General features: G+C 35.4%; 1 protein-coding gene across 1 annotated transcript; it reads left to right on the plus strand.

The window, feature by feature from the left end:
- The first annotated feature begins 1,545 nt into the window (after positions 1 to 1,545).
- On the plus strand, positions 1,546 to 20,654 carry LOC18044006 (regulator of nonsense transcripts 1 homolog). Its single transcript, XM_006436770.2, has 29 exons — positions 1,546 to 2,286; positions 5,099 to 5,350; positions 5,758 to 5,928; positions 6,047 to 6,097; positions 6,216 to 6,308; positions 6,463 to 6,558; positions 6,737 to 6,787; positions 6,874 to 6,992; positions 7,461 to 7,569; positions 8,155 to 8,277; positions 8,356 to 8,427; positions 9,149 to 9,220; positions 9,306 to 9,372; positions 10,974 to 11,116; positions 11,192 to 11,263; positions 11,343 to 11,471; positions 12,046 to 12,201; positions 12,630 to 12,743; positions 12,826 to 12,924; positions 13,004 to 13,081; positions 17,108 to 17,242; positions 17,555 to 17,629; positions 17,786 to 17,891; positions 18,222 to 18,592; positions 18,729 to 18,791; positions 18,878 to 18,949; positions 19,300 to 19,431; positions 19,510 to 19,629; positions 19,896 to 20,654. The coding sequence occupies exons 1-29, from the start codon at positions 1,735 to 1,737 to the stop codon at positions 20,025 to 20,027; spliced, it is 3,825 nt and encodes a 1,274-aa protein (XP_006436833.2). The 5' UTR covers positions 1,546 to 1,734; the 3' UTR covers positions 20,028 to 20,654.
- The last annotated feature ends 1,507 nt before the right edge of the window (positions 20,655 to 22,161 follow it).

Raw genomic sequence — 22,161 nt, forward strand, 5'->3', positions numbered from 1 at the left:
AAGAAAAACAGACGAAAGGAGGAAAGACAAAATTGCAAGTACTCTGTGTGCTGGTTTAATGTGTGTCTGAAAAATAAAAGAGGAGGTGCCTTTTTATATCTTTGGATTAAAAACGTGAAACTGTTACAACAAAAAATTTAAAAGGAAATAAAAAATGTGCCATGCAAGCTTGGATGATTTTGGCCTGACATTCGCGTAAGCAGGACGTGCGAGCGCACACGAGTTCAATCAAATCAGTCTTGGATTTGCACCCCCCTTGTGCACGAGCTTGTAGAGAGAGCCTCTATCCTTATAATTCTTACTTATGCATGGTTAAATGTTTATATATAAACACTAATCCCTAGGCTTCTTTTTTCCACATGGGATAAGCCTCATTTCCTTTCAAATTTCCAACTTCAAGGGTGAACTTTAAAAGACAATTTCTCATTCACCCAAACACTATTTTGAGAAAATAAATTTATATTTTTGAAGTATTAACGGAATAGAATCCGAACCTCATAATATTTCTCACTTTCGTTAAGTGGGACCCACTCAAAATATGCCCTCAAAATAGCATAAAGATTAAAGACATGCTATTTTTTCAACAGAGCTGTAGTACTTCTTGCATGTCTATTTCTTTTTCTTTTTTCATCTTCCCTATAATTTAATCAATTTTAAATGCACTAGATGCCACATGCTTTGTCTGCATATTTGTCTCTGGGCATAGTCTGAAGGTGCTTTTGCCAACACAGAGCTGATTTAGGGAATGCCCATGGATCACTTGTAAGTGCCTGTTTTTTCATAAATCACAAAATTTTAACATATCAAAACTTAATGATTCGTGAAAGTTGAGTGTTGAATTTAAACGCCAACTTGTACATGGGCTTTGGCATAAGGCAGCCAACAACGGTTCCTCAACGTAATCACTTGTTTGAAACGCGTTTCTGTTTGCAGGCGCAAGAACTATTGCTGCTGTTTGCAGAACAAAAAATGATTGCAGAACAAAAAGTAAAACGAAAGGAAAAAGCGTTTCTGTTGTAGTTCGTCAAAACGAGTCCAAAAGAAAAAAAAAAGCGTCGAAACGGTGCATTTCCTTTTAATTTCAAAATGGCGCATTTCATTAGGGGCGTAAGTCGGGCCAAATAACTTTTTCCTTAAATTAATTTAAATTTTCTAAAGCACATTGGAGAAAATATTTAGTGGATCACAACAGAAAAATAATTATAAATCGGGCATACGTCTATCCAAGTTACGAGTTGAAATCTCTGCTTCATTTGAATGGCAGCTTTTTAACACTGATGGTGCTAAAAAACCAACGAACATGTATTTGCATTAATACAAAAAAATAAAATAAAGTTAACAGTAAATAAAAAAAATTCAACTTACGTAGGCAACAATGGTAACAAAATATCATGCACGTCACACGTGCCTTTTTTGTGATTAAAAGAAAATCCGTTGCCACGTTGAAAGGGTCCATCGAATCGGAACCCACAACTATTAAACCAATCACGTCGGCGCGTGATGCAAGTTTTATTTGACGCTAGCAATCTTTCGGTATTCCTCTCACGCGCGCTCTCTCTCTCTCTCTTCTTTCCGCACCGTAACGTCAACTCATAAACACAACAACATACACTCTCACACAATTCGCCCCAAATTTTACTCTTTCTACCTGACTCTCTTAAACAAAAACCCTAACCCTAATTTTGAATCAGAAAACCACAAATAAAGCTACACGGTTTTCGGTTTTTTCATTCTATGGATTCTCAGCAAACAAACCTATTTGAAACGGCGTCGCAGCCGGACACCGGGACCGACGCCTACACTTTCCTCGAATTCAACACCCAAGGCGAGTCCGATTTCGACGCCTATCCCGAATTTCGCTCCCCGGTATCTTGGCCTACGCCGTCCGATTCTCTTTCGGTGGACCCTACGACGCCGGCGACTCCGGCCACTCCCTCAGATTCTCGGTCCGCACCTCCTGCCGCTGATCACCATCACCATCACAATCACCACCGCCACTCGGATTCTCTTGCGGCCACGTCATCTCCGTCCAAAAGAGGAGCGAACAACAGTAGTAATACTAGTACTAGTCAGATTGTGGAGGGGATGGCGGGGTTGAGTTTTGAGGAGACGGGCGATGATGTGGAGGGATTTGAGTACGGGAAGGCGGATTTTACCGAGCACGCGTGTCGGTACTGTGGGGTTTCGAACCCGGCGTGTGTCGTTCGTTGCAATGTGCCATCTTGCCGTAAATGGTTCTGCAATTCTAGAGGCAACACCTCGGGCTCACACATAGTCAATCATCTGGTAAGTTTTTTGTTTCGGTAGTTGTTTGTGAGCGGATGAGAGTGCCGGTGTTAAATTATGGTGGGTTTTGTGCTCAAAATGGACCACTAAGGGATTACTTTGTATTTTGCCGTTAATTTTTCAATGGTTGTTTTTTAATTTGTCTGATTCTCCGCTGTTGATGAGAACTGAGAGTGAGGAAGTGTTAACTTTATGATTTGTGATAGAATGTGGAGTGATTAATTCTTGATTGAGCATTAAAATTTCATTTTTGTCCCCTTGTACTAATGGTTTGGTTTTAAAATTGTATTCTGGTTGGAGTGATATTGTGTGATACATAGTTTAACTGTTGTATTATAATATTTTCTGGTCATCAAGGGTTCTTGAGTTTGATGTAAGTTGGAGTGGATAATTTAATGTATTTCAGGATTATTGGTAAGCACATGCTTAAGAACATAGAATCTGTCTTGGCGTATCAAGGTTTTCCCTGGGAGTTTTGAATAGTTTTCAGAGTTTTACACTGTAGGGAAATTTTAGTTTGTGGACCTCTGGTTCATGTTCGTAATCCTCCTTTTCCTCTTATATTCTATAAAAGTTTCTCTCTTTCCTATTTAAAAAAAAATGTTTAGCAACACAGAAAGGATTTAGGGGTAAGGATTTTGTTTGTTAGGCCTCTTGTGGTGGAAACAAGGGGTCCAGGAGTCAACTCCCCTTACATCAATCTTGGTAGGAGATTTGTTAAAATTGTTTGTGGTCTTCTTTAAAGAAGGGGGTGGGTGGCATGAGTGGAAACCTTAGAAAAAGTGCAGAATGAGTTTAGGGGCAAGGATTTTTACCTTGTGGGCTCTATTACATTTTGGTCAGGTTACTGGGATTTAATGTAATGGGTGCATTGAAATTCAGGCATCTCATGTTACTGGTGGATAATGTACATTGATTAGAAGAAGGCAGTATTTTGCTTACATAGTGGATAGCTGCTCCATTTTGCTGTATTGATTTTTTATTTTTAGTACAAGTTTCAGTTTCTTAATTTAATAAAAAAAAAAGAGTTGAAGGCATGGTTTTTAAAAATTGATGGTACTTTGGAGTTTGATATTTGGTGAGAAACCGTATTAAAGAAACATGAAGAGGACCACAGAGATGAAGTTGACAGTTCAAGTCTCAAACATTTTCCATTTCCTCTTTTAATTGTGGCATTGGAGTCAAAAGGATTGAGATACTATATTGCCGACTGTAAGTGACTATTTGGAAGAAACTCAGTTTGAAGAGTGCTTGAGGTTCTAGCTTCTCGATTTTGATGCTTATTATCACACCGTAATAGGTAAATTGTTTTTAGTGTTATACTTATGGTTATTCTGAAATAAATGTTTTGTAATCTTGAATACTGAAAATAGTTATTTGGCTACGCATTGGGGATGGCTAAAGAGTAAGTGGGTTTTGACTTTATGCGGGAAAGAGGTTTAAACCGAACCAAATTTTATTTTGAAATTAAGAACCATTTAAATCATCATATCTGAGATGGGTTCATTTAGTGGGTCATCATATTTGAGATGGGTTCATTTGGTGAACAATCGTAGACTTTTGAAAAATTTAGAGGGGTTCCGAAGAATTCAGTGTCTGATGAGACAAAATGAGTAGCTTTCTGATTGTGTTTTGCATTTCAGTGAAAAGATTGCCCATGAAAATAATTGCTTGATTGATGTATCAGATGTCAGTCAGAGTTCCATACCTTGTTGATAGATCATTTCATCTGGGAGCTGAGGTCTGTAATCATGTATCTGGTAACTTAATACGTCAAATTCCGTGTGTGTTGGAGAATCAAATTTGTCTATGAAATTTTCTTCATGATTTGGAGGATTTACATAGAGATTACTGTTCCTTTTATATTTCCCTTTTGTCGCTGTTGCCTGGGATTGTGATGGAAAGATAATTAATTCAAAGTTTTTTTTTTTTCACTGGTTGCGGTTTAGCTTCTTTTTACTTTCTTGAAAATAATAATAATAATAATATTATGGCTTTGAAGTAGTTTGTAGCTTCCAATAATACACACAAGGCATCTTATTATTAATGATGTTTTACTTGTAACGGTCAATGGTAAGTTGTGCTCAATCTAAGAGAACGGATTGTCTACTTAGACCACTAGAGAGTCAAAAGGGACACCGCATGATCTGAGAAACAAAACATTTGAAAATTAAAAACATTCCTCAATGGTACTGGACACTGACTTTTATTGGAGGACAATGGCCTGAACGCCACACTGGGGACCCTGCCTCAGTAATGGTACTGGGTACTGACTTTTATAAATCTAGGTTATCTTTTACTCTCTTAGCAAGAATGCTAATTTTTAGTTCCAAGGTGGTTCCCAGTATTTTTAATTACTTGTTTATTAGGATCTGGTCCAATGTATGAGGGTAAAAGTTTATAATTTTGGACGTGGAAATGTGGAAGCCCTTATGCTATAAACACTTATTTCTTAGGATCTTAAGGGTTTAGTTTTCCAATTTTAATGTAAACGCTTCTGTTCCTCAGGAGAAAGGTCCTACTATTGTTATAATATTTTTATTTATTCATGTATTTTGTTTTGTCATGTGGCTGATGTAGCTCAGTTTGCTTCTTTACTTTTTATGCAGTTTGTCTTCCGCTTTTAAATTTGAATAACTTTCTGTGCTTTTTTTTTTCTTCTCATTTTTATGGTGTTAGTAATTGTTCAAAGTCATTTGGCACTGATTGGTTATGGTAGGCTGTTGACTAAATTCAAGTGGAATGAAACTAGTGTATTAATGGTCCATTTATTGGAGGACACCTCATTTCTCTGAATTGGGTTTTCTTGTAGGTGCGAGCAAAACACAAGGAAGTCTGTCTTCATAAAGACAGTCCTCTGGGGGAGACGATCCTTGAGTGCTACAACTGCGGATGCCGAAATGTGTTCCTTCTTGGCTTTATATCAGCCAAGACAGAAAGTGTAGTTGTTCTTCTGTGTAGGGAACCTTGCTTGAATGTTAATGCATTGAAGGACATGAATTGGGATTTAAGTCAGTGGTGTCCTCTGATTGATGATAGATGTTTCTTGCAATGGCTTGTTAAGGTTGGTATTTCTTCTTTTTGTTACGAGAAGACTCAGCTTATGAGCAATCTATACAAACTTTTGCATATAACATGACATGGTACTGTTGATTCGCTACTGCATCATCACTTATAATTTGCTTAATATTTTCATTTTCTAAGAACTTATGTGTCCGATCTGTGTGTACAGTATGTAGATGTTTTTGTTATGATGTGATTCATTGTTTTTTCAACCTGCTAACAACATGTTGCGCTTAACAGATCCCATTTGAACGGGATTACTTACAAATTGTATAATTTTTTATTTTGTCTTTGGGAACATATATGTAATTTCATTTTATAAATGTAGTATGTAAATGTTGTATTATTGATTTGTTAGGATGTGATGCTTTTTTTTTCAACCTGCTAATGATGTATTGCACTTCACAGATCCCATCTGAACAGGAGCAGTTGAGAGCACGCCAGATCAGTGCTCAACAAATAAACAAGGTAGAAGAACTATGGAAGACAAATCCTGATGCAACACTTGAGGATCTTGAGAAGCCTGGTGTTGATGATGAGCCTCAGCCTGTAGCTTTGAAGTATGAAGATGCATATCAGGTTCTGTGTTTGATGCAAAAATTAGATTCGGTATTTTGACATGAGAATTTTGCGGAAAGTTACAGTCTGTCTTATGGCTGCTAACTGTAGTTGTTGTTTTCTCTCTTATTTCATGCAGTATCAAAATGTTTTTGCACCACTTATCAAGCTTGAAGCTGACTATGATAAAGTATGCCTCTTGAACCTTTGGATTGTTTGCTCATTAAAATGCTCTACAGGATATTCTTCAAATGCTTTTTACTATATTGAATATCGTGCAGCATCTTACTGTCTTAATTTTCTTATAGATGATGAAAGAATCTCAAAGCAAGGACAATGTCACGATTCGATGGGATATCGGTCTTAACAAGAAGCGTGTTGCATATTTTGTCTTTCCGAAGGTCCTTTTCACTTAGTCAGTTTATTTCAGTCTTTTTAAAATTTACTGTCATTATCTATTTCTTTTCTTGTGAACTTCTCATGTTTTATTGTAATGCTTTACCTTTTTTTAACTCTTCTTTTGGTGGAAGTTGAACTGCTGCTTCTGTTCCATAGGAAGACAATGAGTTGCGTCTAGTACCTGGAGATGAGCTGCGGTTACGTTATTCAGGGGATGCAGCTCATCCAGCATGGCAGTCAGTTGGGCATGTGGTATGTTCTTTCTAAACTTTTTAGATGTAATTACTGATGTCTTTTTCAGTGATTTTTATGTGTTGTTTGTTGAAGGTTCTGTGTACAATATTCGTTAGTTGTTTCCCTTCAGGAATTTTTTTTGTTTAATTTTCTGAATTAACTTATGTAATAATACATTGTATTAACGATGTTTCAGATCAAGCTAACTGCACAAGAGGAAGTTGCACTTGAGCTTCGTGCTAGTCAGGTAGTTTTGGCAGTGTGCTATGCTTATATCTTCTGCTCTTTGGTGAGTTTAGTAGATAATTGTGCTAATTGCTTCATTGGATTCAGGGAGTTCCTGTTGATATAAATCATGGGTTCAGTGTTGATTTTGTGTGGAAGAGTACAAGCTTTGATAGGATGCAGGGAGCGATGAAAACTTTTGCAGTTGATGAAACAAGTGTTAGTGGGTAGGTCTGCTCACTGCTTCTTCAGTTTCATTTGCATACTCTTTGTTATTGATTTATTCCTGGAAGAGATTCTTTTGTGGTTTTTTTGTATTTGTTTTTCCATTTAAACACTTTCAAATGAATAACTGTAAAGAATATGAACATCAATAGTCGTGCACGAATTCTTTTCTATTTTTTCAAATTATCTAAGAGCTTTAAATTTTGGGATGGTCATGTGGACTAGTGATTTATGTCATATTCTGGGTATCTATTTATTTGATGCATATTTTTATGAGCCCAACTTTGGTCATTCTGGGTCGAATCATCTAGTCACGATCAATGTTATATGCTCTGGCCATATTCTGGGTTGAGTGTGGTAATCTTAGGCCTCTCCAGCTCACTTTGTTTGTCCAGTGAAGTTGAAGTCAAATGTATTCTACATTTGCATTATATGCCTTTGAACTATCTTATTTGCTTCCTTCTTCACAGGTATATTTACCACCACTTGTTGGGCCATGAAGTTGAGGTTCAGATGGTTCGTAATACATTGCCTCGTCGTTTTGGTGCACCTGGTCTTCCAGAACTGAATGCATCTCAGGTATGTCAATTGACCGCCTTAACCCCCGTTCATTGAATGCCTGGTTATTATTATTATTATTATTTTTTTCCTTGAACAACAAAGACTTGAATTATGCTTTTTTTTCTCTGTTCTTTTAGAGTTGCTCATGTTTGTTTAGAGTTCTAAGCCACATTTTTTTCCCTTGTTACTTGTATGCATCTCGCAGGGAGACACAGATGGTGTGGCTAGACCCAAAGAAAATCTTTTAAAATTATCAGTAGTTTCTAGATAGCAGTATGTGGAAGTTCATATTTTGTATGCCACAAATAGACAAACAAAATTGTACCCTTGCCAATGGGTGCAAGTCTTTTCTATACGTTAATGCATTATTCTTTTCATTTAACTACATTGGATGTTACCCGATGATCATAAAGACTTCTTATCCACTCGTACATGAGTTTTGTTTCTAGGTTGAGTATCAGGGCGCCGTTCTTAACCATTTGTACACGAGTTTTATGTAATGTGCCTTGGTTTCGCTTAGTGCTGTTTTCTATGGTTTTTATTCTAGATATTTTGTTTTAGTTGTTTTTGTCTTCAGAGGTCCTTACCTTGCTCCATTGATAGGTTTTTGCTGTAAAGAGTGTCCTTCAAAGGCCCATAAGCTTAATTCAAGGTCCTCCTGGCACAGGAAAAACTGTTACTTCTGCAGCGATTGTATATCACATGGCCAAACAGGGCCAAGGCCAGGTTAGCTCTCTTAAATTATTTATGTTACATTTTTGTCTTCATATACATCAATTATATGATTATTTGTACTTTTATCAGGTTTTGGTGTGCGCACCAAGTAATGTGGCTGTTGACCAACTAGCTGAAAAGATAAGTGCCACTGGATTAAAGGTAAAGAAGGAAAATATTTCCATTAAGTTGTAGCAAAATTCTTAGAATGATAGTCTATATTGACGTGGTAATTCTTTCCCTGGCTGTTTTCTCTGCCTTTCGTGGACTTTACATTTTTAAGGAAGATTAAATGGTAAATTTTATTAAGAAAGGAAGATTGCGGTAGATTTGTGATTCGACTAGAAGAGGAAAACCAGTGGTGGTAAATGACGCAAACATGCTTGTAGCTTAGTGTAAATAATTACTCTAAGATTTTCAAATTGCCGTTCTTATTGGCAAATGGTTTGCTGAGGATTCTTTGGAACCAGTGTCAACTTTCTAGTCCTTTTCCTTTAAACAGATAATTAGATAGCAATATAACTTACGTTTTAGTTGCAGACTTGGCCTAGCTCACTGCAAACAATTTTTTATTTAGTCATGATTATGATAATGATGATTGTTATCATTGTCATCGTCATTGTCATTGGTTATTATCATTAGTTATTATCATATAATTGCCTTCTTGCATCATTTGCTTTTCATGCAATTGTATTATATGCAGATGTGTGTAATGTATTTCTTTGAAGGTAGGACTATGTATCTTTCTTAAACCTGCCAGCGTAATTTTCTATGCTTAATTCATGGGATAAATATACATGTATATATAAATAGTACATCATTTCATTTGTTGAATTGTGTTTATGGAAGTCAATTTGTTAAATTTTTTTCTTCCATACTCAAGGTTGTTCGGCTTTGTGCAAAATCAAGGGAAGCTGTTAGCTCTCCAGTTGAGCATTTAACCCTTCACTATCAGGTTTGTTAACTTGTTAGCATATTTAAATGTTCTGTATTTTCATCTTTCCCCTGTAGCATTATTCATTTACAATGGCTCATTGCAGGTTCGACATCTTGACACATCTGAGAAGAGTGAGTTGCACAAGTTGCAACAATTGAAAGATGAACAAGGTCAGCTTTTTACTTGCTGCTTTTGAACTGCAAATTTCTTTTATTGAACATTTTTTGAGGCTGTCATAGAGATTGCCGAACAATAATTTTTCTGCAGTATCACTTGCACAACATGATTGGTAAAGTTAGATATGTGTTTACTCTGGCTGGAAATTAAGTTTGGAATAAAAAATATGATTCTTTTAGCGTATGCTGCTAAGAGTGTAAATTGGCTAGACATTAAGTTTTTGAATGTTTACTCAAGTTAGGTTTGGTCTGAGTTTCCTTTTTTGGACTAGTTAATGCATTTCTAGCTTTTCAGTATTTGATTAAACTTTAGTAGCAAAATGTTAAACACATGTAATGTCTTGCCTCATTAAGCTGTTAATTCTCCAATAGGAGTACACTGATAATATATAGAGTCTTGGCAACACAGATGCTACTGATATTTTCTTCATAAATTGTCTGTCTTTTCAATTCTCAAATTTTGGTTGCAGATTACATGTTTATTGTTATGAACATTGATAATCACTAATGTTTTATGTGTAGATGAAATTTGAAGCTTTAGGGTGCGTTCGGTATTGTTTTTTATATAGTGTTTTTGATTTTGTTTTATAGAACAAGAATGATTAGTTTTTGATAAAAATAAAAACATGTTTGGTAGCTTATTTTTAAACTAATGTCTAAAAATGAAAACGGTAAAAATGCATTTGGTAGATTGTGTGGAAAAATAAAAATAATGAAGACTTATTTGGTATATATGGTAAAAAATTATATTTCAATAATTACACTATAATAATATATGTATCTAATTTTAATATGTTTTCAAAATAAAAATTTAGTCAACATTTAAGAAAAATATCATCTGATGATTTTGTAAATTTCCTAAGTTTTGAAAGAAATTAATTTTGTATTTAAATGATTTATGAGAATTTTAAAACTTATTTATTGATTGTTACATTTATTTATTTTAATTATGCTAAATTTATTTTTTTATTAATAATATAGTTTTTTTATTAATGTATGCATAACAGTTTTTTCATTACAGATTTATTATATTAAATAAACCATTTATCTAACAAACATGTAGGACCTACCAGATTTTAGTGGTAATTATTGTATTGGAAGTGTGGGACCCATGATGATAAAAAACAGAAAGGTAGAGAACACCAATTTGGCATTCTCTACATTTGTGAAGAGAAAGTGGAAACCAAGAACTTTTTGATTTTTGTATTTTTTGTTTATGGTTCAAAAACGCATCCACCAAACAAGTTCTACACTTTTATGTTTTCATAAAACAAAAAACGGCTAGTCAAAAACGATACCAAACACACCCTTAGATTTTTGCTAAAATACTTGCAAGTTTCTCAACGTGGATCGAAAATATTTTATGTTTCTTATTTGCATGTTCTTTATTCCTTGACAGATTTAGTTCACTTTTGGTTTTGGCATTTTTTTTTATTTGGGTTTTTACTTTCCCTACTTCATTGACTGACTTTTCAATCGCTCTATTTTAGTGGGAAAGCATGTGTGCATTCACATTACAAGCTGAAGTGGACCAGCTTCTTGTTCAGCTATTGTGAATTCTTTTTTTTAATGTCTTTTATTCGAAATATTTACAGGAGAACTGTCCAGCAGTGATGAAAAAAAATACAAAGCACTTAAGAGGGCAACAGAGAGGGAAATTTCACAGAGCGCTGACGTAATTTGTTGCACATGTGTTGGTGCTGGAGATCCTCGATTGGCAAACTTTAGATTTCGCCAGGTTGAATAATATTCTAACTGTTTTTCTTATTGGCATTAAACACTTGACGTACTTACTCTCATTTTCCTGTTGTAGGTACTTATTGATGAGTCTACTCAAGCAACAGAACCTGAGTGTCTTATTCCATTGGTACTTGGGGCAAAACAGGTACTGAAGATTATAATTTTTTATTATGCTTTTGACATTATTGCATGTTTATCATCTAACTAGCAATTTTTTATGTTAGGTGGTTCTTGTCGGTGATCATTGCCAGCTTGGTCCAGTCATTATGTGCAAGAAAGCTGCTCGTGCTGGGCTTGCCCAATCTCTCTTTGAGCGCCTTGTTTTACTTGGTTTGAAACCGATTAGATTGCAGGTGAGTACTATTTTCCTTTTGCTTTCTGCTTTGTACCTGTTGACTTTTAACTTTATAAAGTTGGAAGATTGCTGCGATGATTAGGCTTTTGTTGTATGGACGTATATTTGTGTTTGTTGGGGGGGGGGTATGAGTGTCCTGCATCTCTATATCTAATTGCTCAAGCTTAACAATTAGCTGGTGTACAGATTAAGTGATTTATTTTTATAAACTGGTTTTAGTTATTTTTCCATAGCATGACCTTTTTTTAAGAGCTTGGCAATTCCTTTAGTTGCTGATACTATTTGTTTGGCTGTTTCATATATGAATTCTCTCTGTTGTCTTTTTCCTGAACTCCTGTTGATATATTTTCTTGAAATTTTCCCCCTCTTATATCCATCTTCAGGAATTATTCAAAAAAGTGGTCTGACCTTTTTCTTTTCTTCTTGTATATCTTTGATTGCGGATTGTTTTGACCAATATTTAATTCCAGAATAATGTTGTGTTCTCAACTCTCAGAAATCTTTTAAGGTCACGATTGTAGGATATGTCATGTTCTGACTAATGAAGTATTTTCTGTTCCCCTCAACTTCAGGTTCAATATCGTATGCACCCATCCTTGTCAGAATTTCCTTCCAATAGCTTCTATGAAGGAACACTACAGAATGGTGTAACTATCAACGAAAGGCAATCATCAGGGATTGATTTTCCTTGGCCTGTGCCTAATCGACCCATGTTCTTTTATGTCCAGGTATTATAGTATTCTAAGGAATAAATGAGATTATGGTGTTTGGTTACGTCTCTATTTAGATAAGAAGAATCATGATTTACCCTTATCTGATTATTTCATACTATTGGGCTTGCTATTATTTTCCATCGCAAAGTTCAACATTATCCTCCTGGATGTAATACAAATCTGGGTTATTATGTTTTAACAAAAATCAAGTGGAATATTTCATACTTTTCTTTTGGTGTCTTAATTCCCTCAATGTTCTACAAAATATAAAATTTTGACTTAAGTGACGGCTTTACGGTTTTGGTTGGTTGCGAATAACATTATAAAATGATTTTGTTGTCATATTGAACAAGTTTTTTTTTGTTTTCTTATTTGTCATTATTGTACTTTTTTGGCTCTTGGCTTTATTCTGAGGTAATGTTCTGTAATCCAAATATTGTTAGATGGGACAAGAGGAAATTAGTGCCAGCGGAACATCATATTTAAATCGGACAGAGGCTGCGAATGTTGAAAAGATTGTAACTACTTTCTTGAGGAGCGGTGTTGTCCCTAGCCAGGTATATCGATGAATCTTCTTAAATTTTATTAGATTGTGTTGCAATGTGTTTTGTTGGTCTAAATATAGTTTAACATCTACAGATCGGGGTGATTACACCATATGAGGGACAAAGAGCATATATTGTGAACTATATGTCAAGGAATGGTGCTCTCAGACAGCAATTGTACAAGGAAATTGAGGTATTAAATAGGTCAAAATAGCAAGTTAATGACATTTGACCTTTTGTTGCCATGGGAACATAATTTATGAATTTTACAGGTTGCAAGTGTTGATTCATTTCAAGGAAGAGAGAAAGACTACATCATCCTGTCTTGTGTGAGGAGTAATGAACATCAGGTTGGTTGATTTATCTGATTATAGATGTCTGTGTCCAAACTTCATGATAGGTTTCTTATTGCACTTTTCATACTCATTGGATTTTATTTATTTTAATCTTAAAATGAATTGGCACTATAGAATTTTTGCTGCGGTAAATGATAATAACTTTGATTAAAATTGAAAGATAAAGTGACTTCAAGTGTAATGAGTATAAAATTCTGTCAATGGCGCACTGATATATTTGTCATTGCACTTGTTAATACTCGGTGGATTTGATTTATTTAGCCCAACGCGTTAATGTTCAATGTGGTCTAAGTAAAATTTTTCATGATTCACTTCTCTCTCCCTGCATCCATTCACAAAGAAGTCGTACTATTATTATTATTTTGTATCTTTCTTCTCCCAACTACGCTTAGTTTTTTTTTTTTTTGATTGTTGAATGGATAATTTATTGGTATAGAGGGTTATGGTGAAGCACTCCCTTTTCTATTGTTTTGTGATGATCAGCAGGATGTTCTTGGTACACTTTGGTTCATCATGTTGATTATTGATTTCTTACAATCTCCTTTTTCTTAGGCTAAGGAAATTATTTTTTAGTTTACCCAATGAGAGTACTGAGAATTGGAAATTCAGCATCTTTATGTTGTGCTTGAGTTTATATTTTACAGGCCCTTTAAAGTTATAAAGAAGTTACATCTTCTCAAATATTTTCCTGTGTTACTGGTCACGAGTTAAAAAGAATTGTAACAAGATTTGCAAAATTATCATACATATATGGATCAAGGAGTTATTTACAAAATAGCTATGGTTGAGGATACTATGGAAGTGCTCAGATCTAATGATAGACAGTAGGCGTGGCTGTCTGAATTGCACTTTCAAATTATTCAACATTCTTGATAGTTATTGTTGAGAGTCTATATTGTGGAACCTCCAGATTTACGATTACTTTGGTTCTATCCAGAGGAATCGTTATGTGGAGACAAAAACCTAAAATTCAATGGGTCAAGGAGGGGGGATACCAACTCAAGGTTTTTTCACCAGATAGTGAAAGGAAGAATGGGAAGAAGTTTCATCAACGGATTGGAGATAGATGGAGGTTGTTCTGTGGAAGATGAGAATGGTATTGAAAAAGAGATTCTAAAGTTTTTCAGGAATCTTTATTCTAAAGATGAGGTCAAGAGCATGGGTTTCAACTATTTCTGAGTTAAAGGCTTCGCGGCTGGAGAGACCTTTTGAAGAGGAGTAAATAAAGAAGGGTATCCAAGATTGTTGCAGAGATAAATCTCCTGGTCGTGATGGATACTCTTTGGCTGTGTAACAGGATTGTTGGGATATTTTGAAGCAATATTTGTTGGATTTTTTGAATATTTTTACAATTCTGGTGTTGTGAACTCAGTTACTAATTCTACATTCATATGTCTTATTCTGGAAAAGAATGAGCCTGTGAGGTTGAGTGATTTCAAACCTGTTAGTTTGGTGACTAGTCTTTATAAGATCATTGCTAGGCTCAGGGAGGTGTTAGGGCAAACTGTTTCTACTGCTTGGTGCTTTTGTAAGAGAGACAGATTCTGGATGCTATCTTAGTTGCCAACGAAACTGTTGAGTATAGAAAATCTGGTTTTGTTTTTAAATTTTTTGAGAAAGCTTATGACCACTTAGATTGGTATTTTTTAGACTTTATGATGGAAGCCAAAGGATTTGGACAAAGGTGGAGACACTGGATGATGGGTTGTCCTCAATCGGTTAGCTTTTCAATTTTTCTCAATGGAAGACAACGGGGCAAAATTCAAGCTTGTAGAGGCCTTTGTCAAGGGGACCCTATTTCTTCTCTTTGGTGGTAGAGGTGCTAAGCAGATTGATGGAGAGGACTTGGGATGTTAGATTATTGAAGGATTTGTGATTGGGAAGGACGGAGTACTGGTTTCTCACCTTCAATTTACTGATGATACAATATTTTTTCACTTTGGTGATGAGGAAAAGTTTACCATCCTTCTTAAAGTGGTTGACCTTTTTTGTGCTGTTTCTAGGTTGAGAGTACTTAACAAAGAGATCTTTTTCTGGTGTTAATGTCTCTGAGAACAAGCTGCTTGACTTAGTTTCCTCAGTGGGGTGTGAGAGTGGAGGTTGGCCTTTGAAATTCTTAGGATTACCTCTAGAAGAGAATCCCAAGGCTGTGGAGTTTTGGGTTCCTGTGTTAGAAAAAGTTAGAAATGATTGGATGGGTGGAAAAAATCTCGTCTTTCTAGGGGTGGGAGGTTAACATTGATTCAATTAGTTCTCTGTAGCCTGCCAACTTACTTTATGTCTCTTTTTAACATTCCTATTTCAATTGCTAAAAGAATAGAGAAGGCTGTGAGGGATTTGTTGTGGGAAGGAGTTGGGGAGGGAAAAAGGAATCATTTGATGAAGTGGAGTATGGTGTCTCAACATCTGTAGGGGTGGTTTAGGGTGGGGTAATTTGGTTAAAAGAAATAGAGCCTTGCTTGGTACCTTTGGAAGTTAACACTTTTTGGCATCTGGTCATTAAAATAAGTATGGCACTCGTGAAAATGGGTGGGATACTGCTGATGTTAATAGAGGATCCCACAGATTTCCTTGGGTGCATATATTGAAGGGTAGAGCTGGTTTTTTGTCATATTAGATTAGATTCTGGGAGGATGTTTGGGTGGGTGAGAGGCCTCGATTGTATAGTCTTTCTTTTGGTCATAGTTGTTCTATAGCTAATATGGTGAGGTTTTCTTCAATGCAGTGGAGTTGGGACTTTAGATTCTTTAGAAATTTGAATGACGGAGAGCTTCGACACTGTTCTGGCTTGCTTGGGATTTTGCCAGAGAGTTCATATTGATAGCATAAAAGAATATAAGAGAGCTTGGACTCCAGAAAAATCAGGGATCTTTTCTACCAAATTGTAATTTCTCATCCTTATAGATGACTATACCTCAATTTTTGCCCCCCTCATCTGATCTGGAAAGCTGAAGTTCCTCAAAGGAGGTGAAGATGATGGTGTGGGCTGTTGCTCAACGAAAGATTAATACCAATGATGTAATTCAGTAGAGAAGACCAAGTATTGCTTTACCTCCGGCTTGATGTATCTTGTGTAAAAATGCTTTGGAAAGTATTGACCACTTGTTTCTTCACTGCCCAGCTACTTTCTTCTTATGGTCCAAGTTGGTTAGGACTTTTAAATTGAGTTGGGCAGCACCTGCAATAAGCTTTTCTGTTCTCTTGGGAAAAAAAAATTTGAGACTTAAAGGCAGGGTTAAGGCTTCTGTTTTATGGGATTGCGCAGTTATGGCTATATTTTGGGTCCTATGGATTGAAAGAAACTTAAGAATTTTTTAGAACAAAGTGATGGAGGATACATGTTTGTTCGGGACAGAGTTCAATTCTGGCCTTCTCTATGGGTTTCTATCCCTCCGGAGTATAAAGATTTGTCTTTCTTCTTTATTTTGATTAGTTGGGAAGCAGCTATGGTGTAACTTCATTTAGTTATAATTTTCGATGTTAGAGGATTTACAGTTCTTGGGCTCAGGGATTTTTTGACTTTTGTCTGTATGGACTTCCTCTATGTACATTTCCTGCATCTAATATACTTGTTTCTGAGCCCTGAAAAGAAAAAAAAAATCCAGAGGGATCACTTGCTATATTGCTACAAAAAAGAAGTATGTTTCCCGAAGAAGTAAGCCTGCATATTAGCTAAGTGAAAGAAAGAAAGTAGAAGATAAGGGTATTGTTTCATAAGGCCCAGGGGGGGGGGGGGGGGAGAGAGGGAATGTATTTTGTTAGAACGATATCATGTCGGAGATGCTCCTTGAGTTTGAGTTTAATGCTTATTCTTTAATTGCCATACCTTTTCTATCTGCCTTTCCCCTTTGTAATTTTTATTTTTTTATTTGTTTACCAAGTTATTGGTCAGAACTTGTCTCTGGATTGCTTGCTTTTATGAGATTCAAGATATTGACTAGCACATTGGTCTTTATTTTGTTACAATGTGTATTAATCATGTTGTGCATGGATATGTGACTGGTTGATTCTTCATTTCAGGGCATTGGATTCCTTAATGATCCTCGGAGGCTTAATGTTGCTTTAACACGTGCCCGATATGGTATTGTCATCCTGGGAAACCCCAAAGTTCTGAGCAAACAACCCCTTTGGAATGGTTTATTGACGCACTATAAGGTATATATTGTCTTTGTTTTCTGTAGTTATCCTCCTGGTTGAAAGGGTTTAACTAGGCTCCGTATTTTACATCCTATCACATGGGATCCAACTGTTACTGAAACAGCTGGTGCAATGTTTTGAGTATGTTTGTATCTAGTTTGAATTATGTGTATCATGCCAACATCATTATTCTACTGTTCAACTTCCTCCTTGAGAAGCATATAAAGATTGTTAAGTGTTGTTTTAAATTTGTTTGTCATAGTTTAACAGATGATTACTATCTTTTTTTTATTTATTTTAAACCATTGTCTGCATATATATGGTCCACAGGAACACGAGTGCTTGGTTGAGGGACCTCTGAATAACTTGAAGCAGAGTATGGTTCAATTTCAGAAGCCCAAAAAGGTATTTTTTTTTTCAAAGTAAAAAAGGTATGATTAAATGAATGGATCCAAGTGGTTTATCTGCCCGTAATTTTAGTGAATGGGCCCCTTTTTTGTGTATGTTTTTCCTTTTTTTGAGTGAACATGAACTGATGTGAAACTTTGTATGTTGACATAGATTTACAATGACCGAAGACTCTTCTTTGGCGCTGGGCCAGGAATTGTGCCTAATGATATCTCTACTTCTAACCCTAATGCTGATAGAAGAGGCAGTCGTGCTCGGGGTATGCAATTGCTTGTCTTTTGAATCTTGAATTTTATGTATATCATCAACTGAATGATTCTCATGTTTTTTTATGTTTGTGAATTCATATTTGCTTCAATCTTCAAATCAGGGTAGATTGTGGTCTTATCAGACTGATGATAAAATGTTGATATGATTTTTACCTGCTTACTTTGGCTGTAGAATATGGTCTTATTACATGCTTGATGATAAATTGTTGATGTGGTTTCTTACCTGCTTATTTTGGCTGTTGATTTTTTATCTATTTTTTTATTTTTTGTTTTGAGTTTCACTAGTGCAGTGGTGAACTGTTATTTATTTCCAATTGCAGGTTATATGCCACCTGGTCCGCCTAATGGTACCCATAAACCAGGCCTGCATCCTGCAGGATTCCCTATGCCTCGTGTGCCCCTTCCACCATTCCAGGGTGGTCCTCCTTCTCAGCCATATGCCATTCCGAGTCGTGGAGCTGTTCATGGACCGGTTGGAGCTGTTCACCATGTCCCTCCGCCAGGAAGTAGGGGTTTTGGAGCTGGGCGTGGCAGTGCTGGTGCTCCGATTGGCAGTCATCTTCAGCACCAACAAAATACTCAGCAACCTATTGGAACTATCGGGTCTACTTTTAACTTCCCTTCACTCGAAAATTCAAATAGCCAACCATCTGTCGGTGGCCCACTAACTCAGCCTGGATTCGTTAACAATGTTTGTACCTTTCTCATAAACTGTTGATCATCAATTATATAACTGACTCTTTATTTTAATATTTTTCACTCTTCTAAAGAAATATAATCCTGTCAAGATATCATGATGTCCTGAGTATGCATGTTCTATGTGGCAGATGCCAGTTCAAGGTCCCAGTCAAACATTTCGTGATGGATTTTCTGTGGGAAGCTTATCTCAGGTATTGATATCGTGCACAATTAGCTTGTTTCCTGAATTTTGTTGTTGATGTTCGTGTCATAGATGTCTTATACCTATCATTTGCAGGACTTCTTGGGAGATGACTTCAAAAGTCAGGGATCGCATGTTCCTTATAATGTTGCTGAATTCTCTACACAGGTATTTCTTGTTTATTCTACACCATGTGGTAATTGTTAGCAAAGGGGTTGTATGGGTGGATGGAGCTGTTTTTGTCATTGTGGTTGGTTACACTTAGGAATTTACTTGGTTACTGGCTGTTGCATCTGATTTTCAATCGTACACCAATTAAGTTGATTTTAGGAAGTTTACTTATTTAAGCAAATATGTATAGGATATCTAGAAATGGTCAGAACTCAAGTCAAAATGGGTTTTGTAAGCAAATGAGATCCTGTCAAGTATATATAGTTTTCTCTCAATAGACTGTAAGTGCCCACCCCTGTAACCAATATGTACTTGCTCTTTATCTTGACTCATTGACCTGCATACAGGCTTCTCAAAGTGGATATGCTGTCGATTATGTTACACAAGGAGCTCAAGGTGGCTTTCCTGGGAACTTCTTAAACCAGAATTCTCAAGCAGGATATTCTCGTTTTGGTAGTGGGAATGATTTCATGTCTCAGGTTTGATTCAAATTCCCATCATTTGATAAGTATAATCATTGTGGTTTGTTTCTCTACCTAATTTTTCTTATCTCACAGGACTACATGGCTCATGGATCACAAGGTCTGTTTACTCAGGCTGGCTATAATGAGCCCACACAAGATGATGCATCTCAGAGCCACTTTGGTGTGGTCAATCCCAATGCACTTCAGACTCAGGTTTTTCCTTAGCATTACTGGTTGATAAAAGATTTGTCACATGGTAGACTCATCAAAGTGCAAATATGAGTAACACTTGGCCACCAAAAAAATCATCCATTGGAACATGCAACCCTATATAGCATGGAGTTTCATATAGGCTCTGATTGTGGTCAAATGGTTACAGCATTCTGCCTGTTAGTTTGGCCAATTTTAATTTGTCTCTGTGACTCGCTGTCCTCTTTAATAAGCAGTTATATATGTTGCCCCCTTTTTTTTTTTTGCAGGGCATGATGAATTCTCTCTACTCCCAGCCTTTTGCACACTATAACTCTCAACCACTAAATTTGCAGTCTCCGCAGCAGCAGCCTCAACCGGGGCAGGGCTCCCAAAACCAGAAAAACCACTACAATGGTTGAGAGGCCAGAGGTGTTGTTTCTGGAAGTGATGGGTTATAGTCTTTGCATTCGGCAACTTGGTATGTGCTGTCATGTGTGCCCAATATAACTGCCTTAAAATGGAGGTTTTGCAAGTTTTGAAGTCAGTTTGATCATCTCCATAATCCATAGAGATGATTGCTTTGGTGGGAATAAGTTATATTCTCAGACAGTGACTATGGGTTTTGTGCCAATATGGGTAGCACATCCGGAGCTGAGAAAGAAAAGGATAACCCCGATTACCTGCTTGAAGTTTTCTATTGTTTTGAGGGAAAAAAAGAAAATAATATTGGTATGAGGGAGAGAAAAATTGCATGGTATGGTATGGTCGAAAGGGTTTGATCTTAATAGGGCTGTTTGTTTGATTGATATAAGCCAAACGCCAAATTTATACGGAGGAAGTTACCACTAGATGCTCTTGTACAGCAGCATGCAGAGGAAAATCACTTGACCCTTTCAGCTTCGTCATGACATGTAATTATTTATACTCTTTACACCATATTATTGAATAGACGACATGATCTATGATGATTTTCTTATAAAGTGTAACCAGTTGAGGAACCGTTGCAATGGATATTGTTGGTATATAAAATGTTATTGGTTTTTATGTGATAATTTGTGGGTTCGTCTTTGATGCCTATTTGATGCTATTGTTATGGTATTGATGCTATTGTTATGGTAAAGAATAGTTGCATTGTCAAAATTTGAGCTTTTCGTGGCATCAATTATCAAATTTTATTTCGCCAAATTGTTTGGTCGAAAAAGACTTAACAGAATTATTTTCATAAACCAATCAAATCGCGTACCCAATTATCCACCGACGTGTAGCCGAGATCTTGCTCCAGTGGTTAAAACTTAGGTGTTAGGTTCGAGTTTCAAGGACTGCGTGAGTTGATAAAATAAATAAAAATTATACGTCAACACGAATTAAATGATTTGAGATACTTGTCTCAAGAAGAGAATAGACTCAAAAACTTGATTTAAAAGAAAGTCTGATACACAAATAAGTTGCTCTTTATTGAGCAAAGGTTGCTTTAACAATAATAATTGTCCCTTTCATTCAATTTATTTACTATTCTTAAAGAGCAGCAGAAGAAGCAGATTAATCTAAAGTCAACTACAATTTTCACACACTTCGAAGTTCAATGCTGATGACCCTCACAAAATGCCAGGGCCAAACTCAAGACTTAATATTAGTCCGGGCTAAACTTTAAAATTTATAATTTGAAGTGAATATAAAAATTTATGAGTAGAAAGAAGTAAAATAAGGGGAGATAACAAAGAATTTTATCCCGATATATATGTATTATAAACAAAAATGATTTTATAAAAATAGTAGAAAACAACAGACAATTCAAATATCAAAACATTAATTTTCAATTATAGAATCTGACATTGCAACCTCTAATAACATGTAATTATATAAGAATTAATAAATTCATTAAGAATTTAAAGCTAAAATAGATCAATACATATAATCAATTAAAAACTGTAAGTAAAACTTTTATGCTTGAAGTCAAGTACTAAATTACTAGGCTTAAATAAATTAAACAATTAAAATTTATTCATTCTTTCAAATTATAAAAGTATTATTAATAAAAAGTTTCAATAATAAACTAAAATCAATTTAGTAAAAATGTATTTGATTATCAATTTAGCAAAAAAGGTATTTGATTGACATTGTTTATTTGTCAGGCACCCTAATCCTCTTTAAAGAACTTGATGTTGATGATTCTTCCATAAAATATTTTCTTGAAATACTCAAATTTTATTTTCTAACTTATCCTCTTAGTTAATGTAATTAATAAATAAAATCTGAATATTCACATAAAAAATTTATGAAAATTTTGATAATTGTTACTATATGTTGTTATTGTAGGTACTTTTAATACTAGTGACAATGTTATATTACATTGACATATTTTTTTGAATTAAACATTTTTAAAAGTAAATTAAAGCAGTAATAATTTTTTTTCTCCCTTATATTTTCTATCTATTCAGTAAATATATAATTTAATTATTTTATAAAGTAAGTTATTAATTTTAATTAAAAATAATATAATTGTATTATGGACATATTTAAAAATAAAATAAAAACTCTATTGTTATATAGAAT

Source organism: Citrus clementina, unplaced genomic scaffold (assembly GCF_000493195.1).
Source record: "Citrus clementina cultivar Clemenules unplaced genomic scaffold, Citrus_clementina_v1.0 scaffold_4, whole genome shotgun sequence".
Lineage (NCBI taxonomy): Eukaryota > Viridiplantae > Streptophyta > Magnoliopsida > Sapindales > Rutaceae > Citrus > Citrus x clementina.

Bases quoted from the DNA above. Each gene is read 5' to 3' on its own strand.
- LOC18044006 (XM_006436770.2), top strand. From the start codon at position 1,735: ATGGATTCTCAGCAAACAAACCTATTTGAAACGGCGTCGCAGCCGGAC. The intron at 7,570-8,154 runs GTATGTCAATTG...CTCCATTGATAG, and splicing joins CAGAACTGAATGCATCTCAG to GTTTTTGCTGTAAAGAGTGT. The intron at 17,630-17,785 runs GTATTTTTTTTT...ATGTTGACATAG, and splicing joins AATTTCAGAAGCCCAAAAAG to ATTTACAATGACCGAAGACT.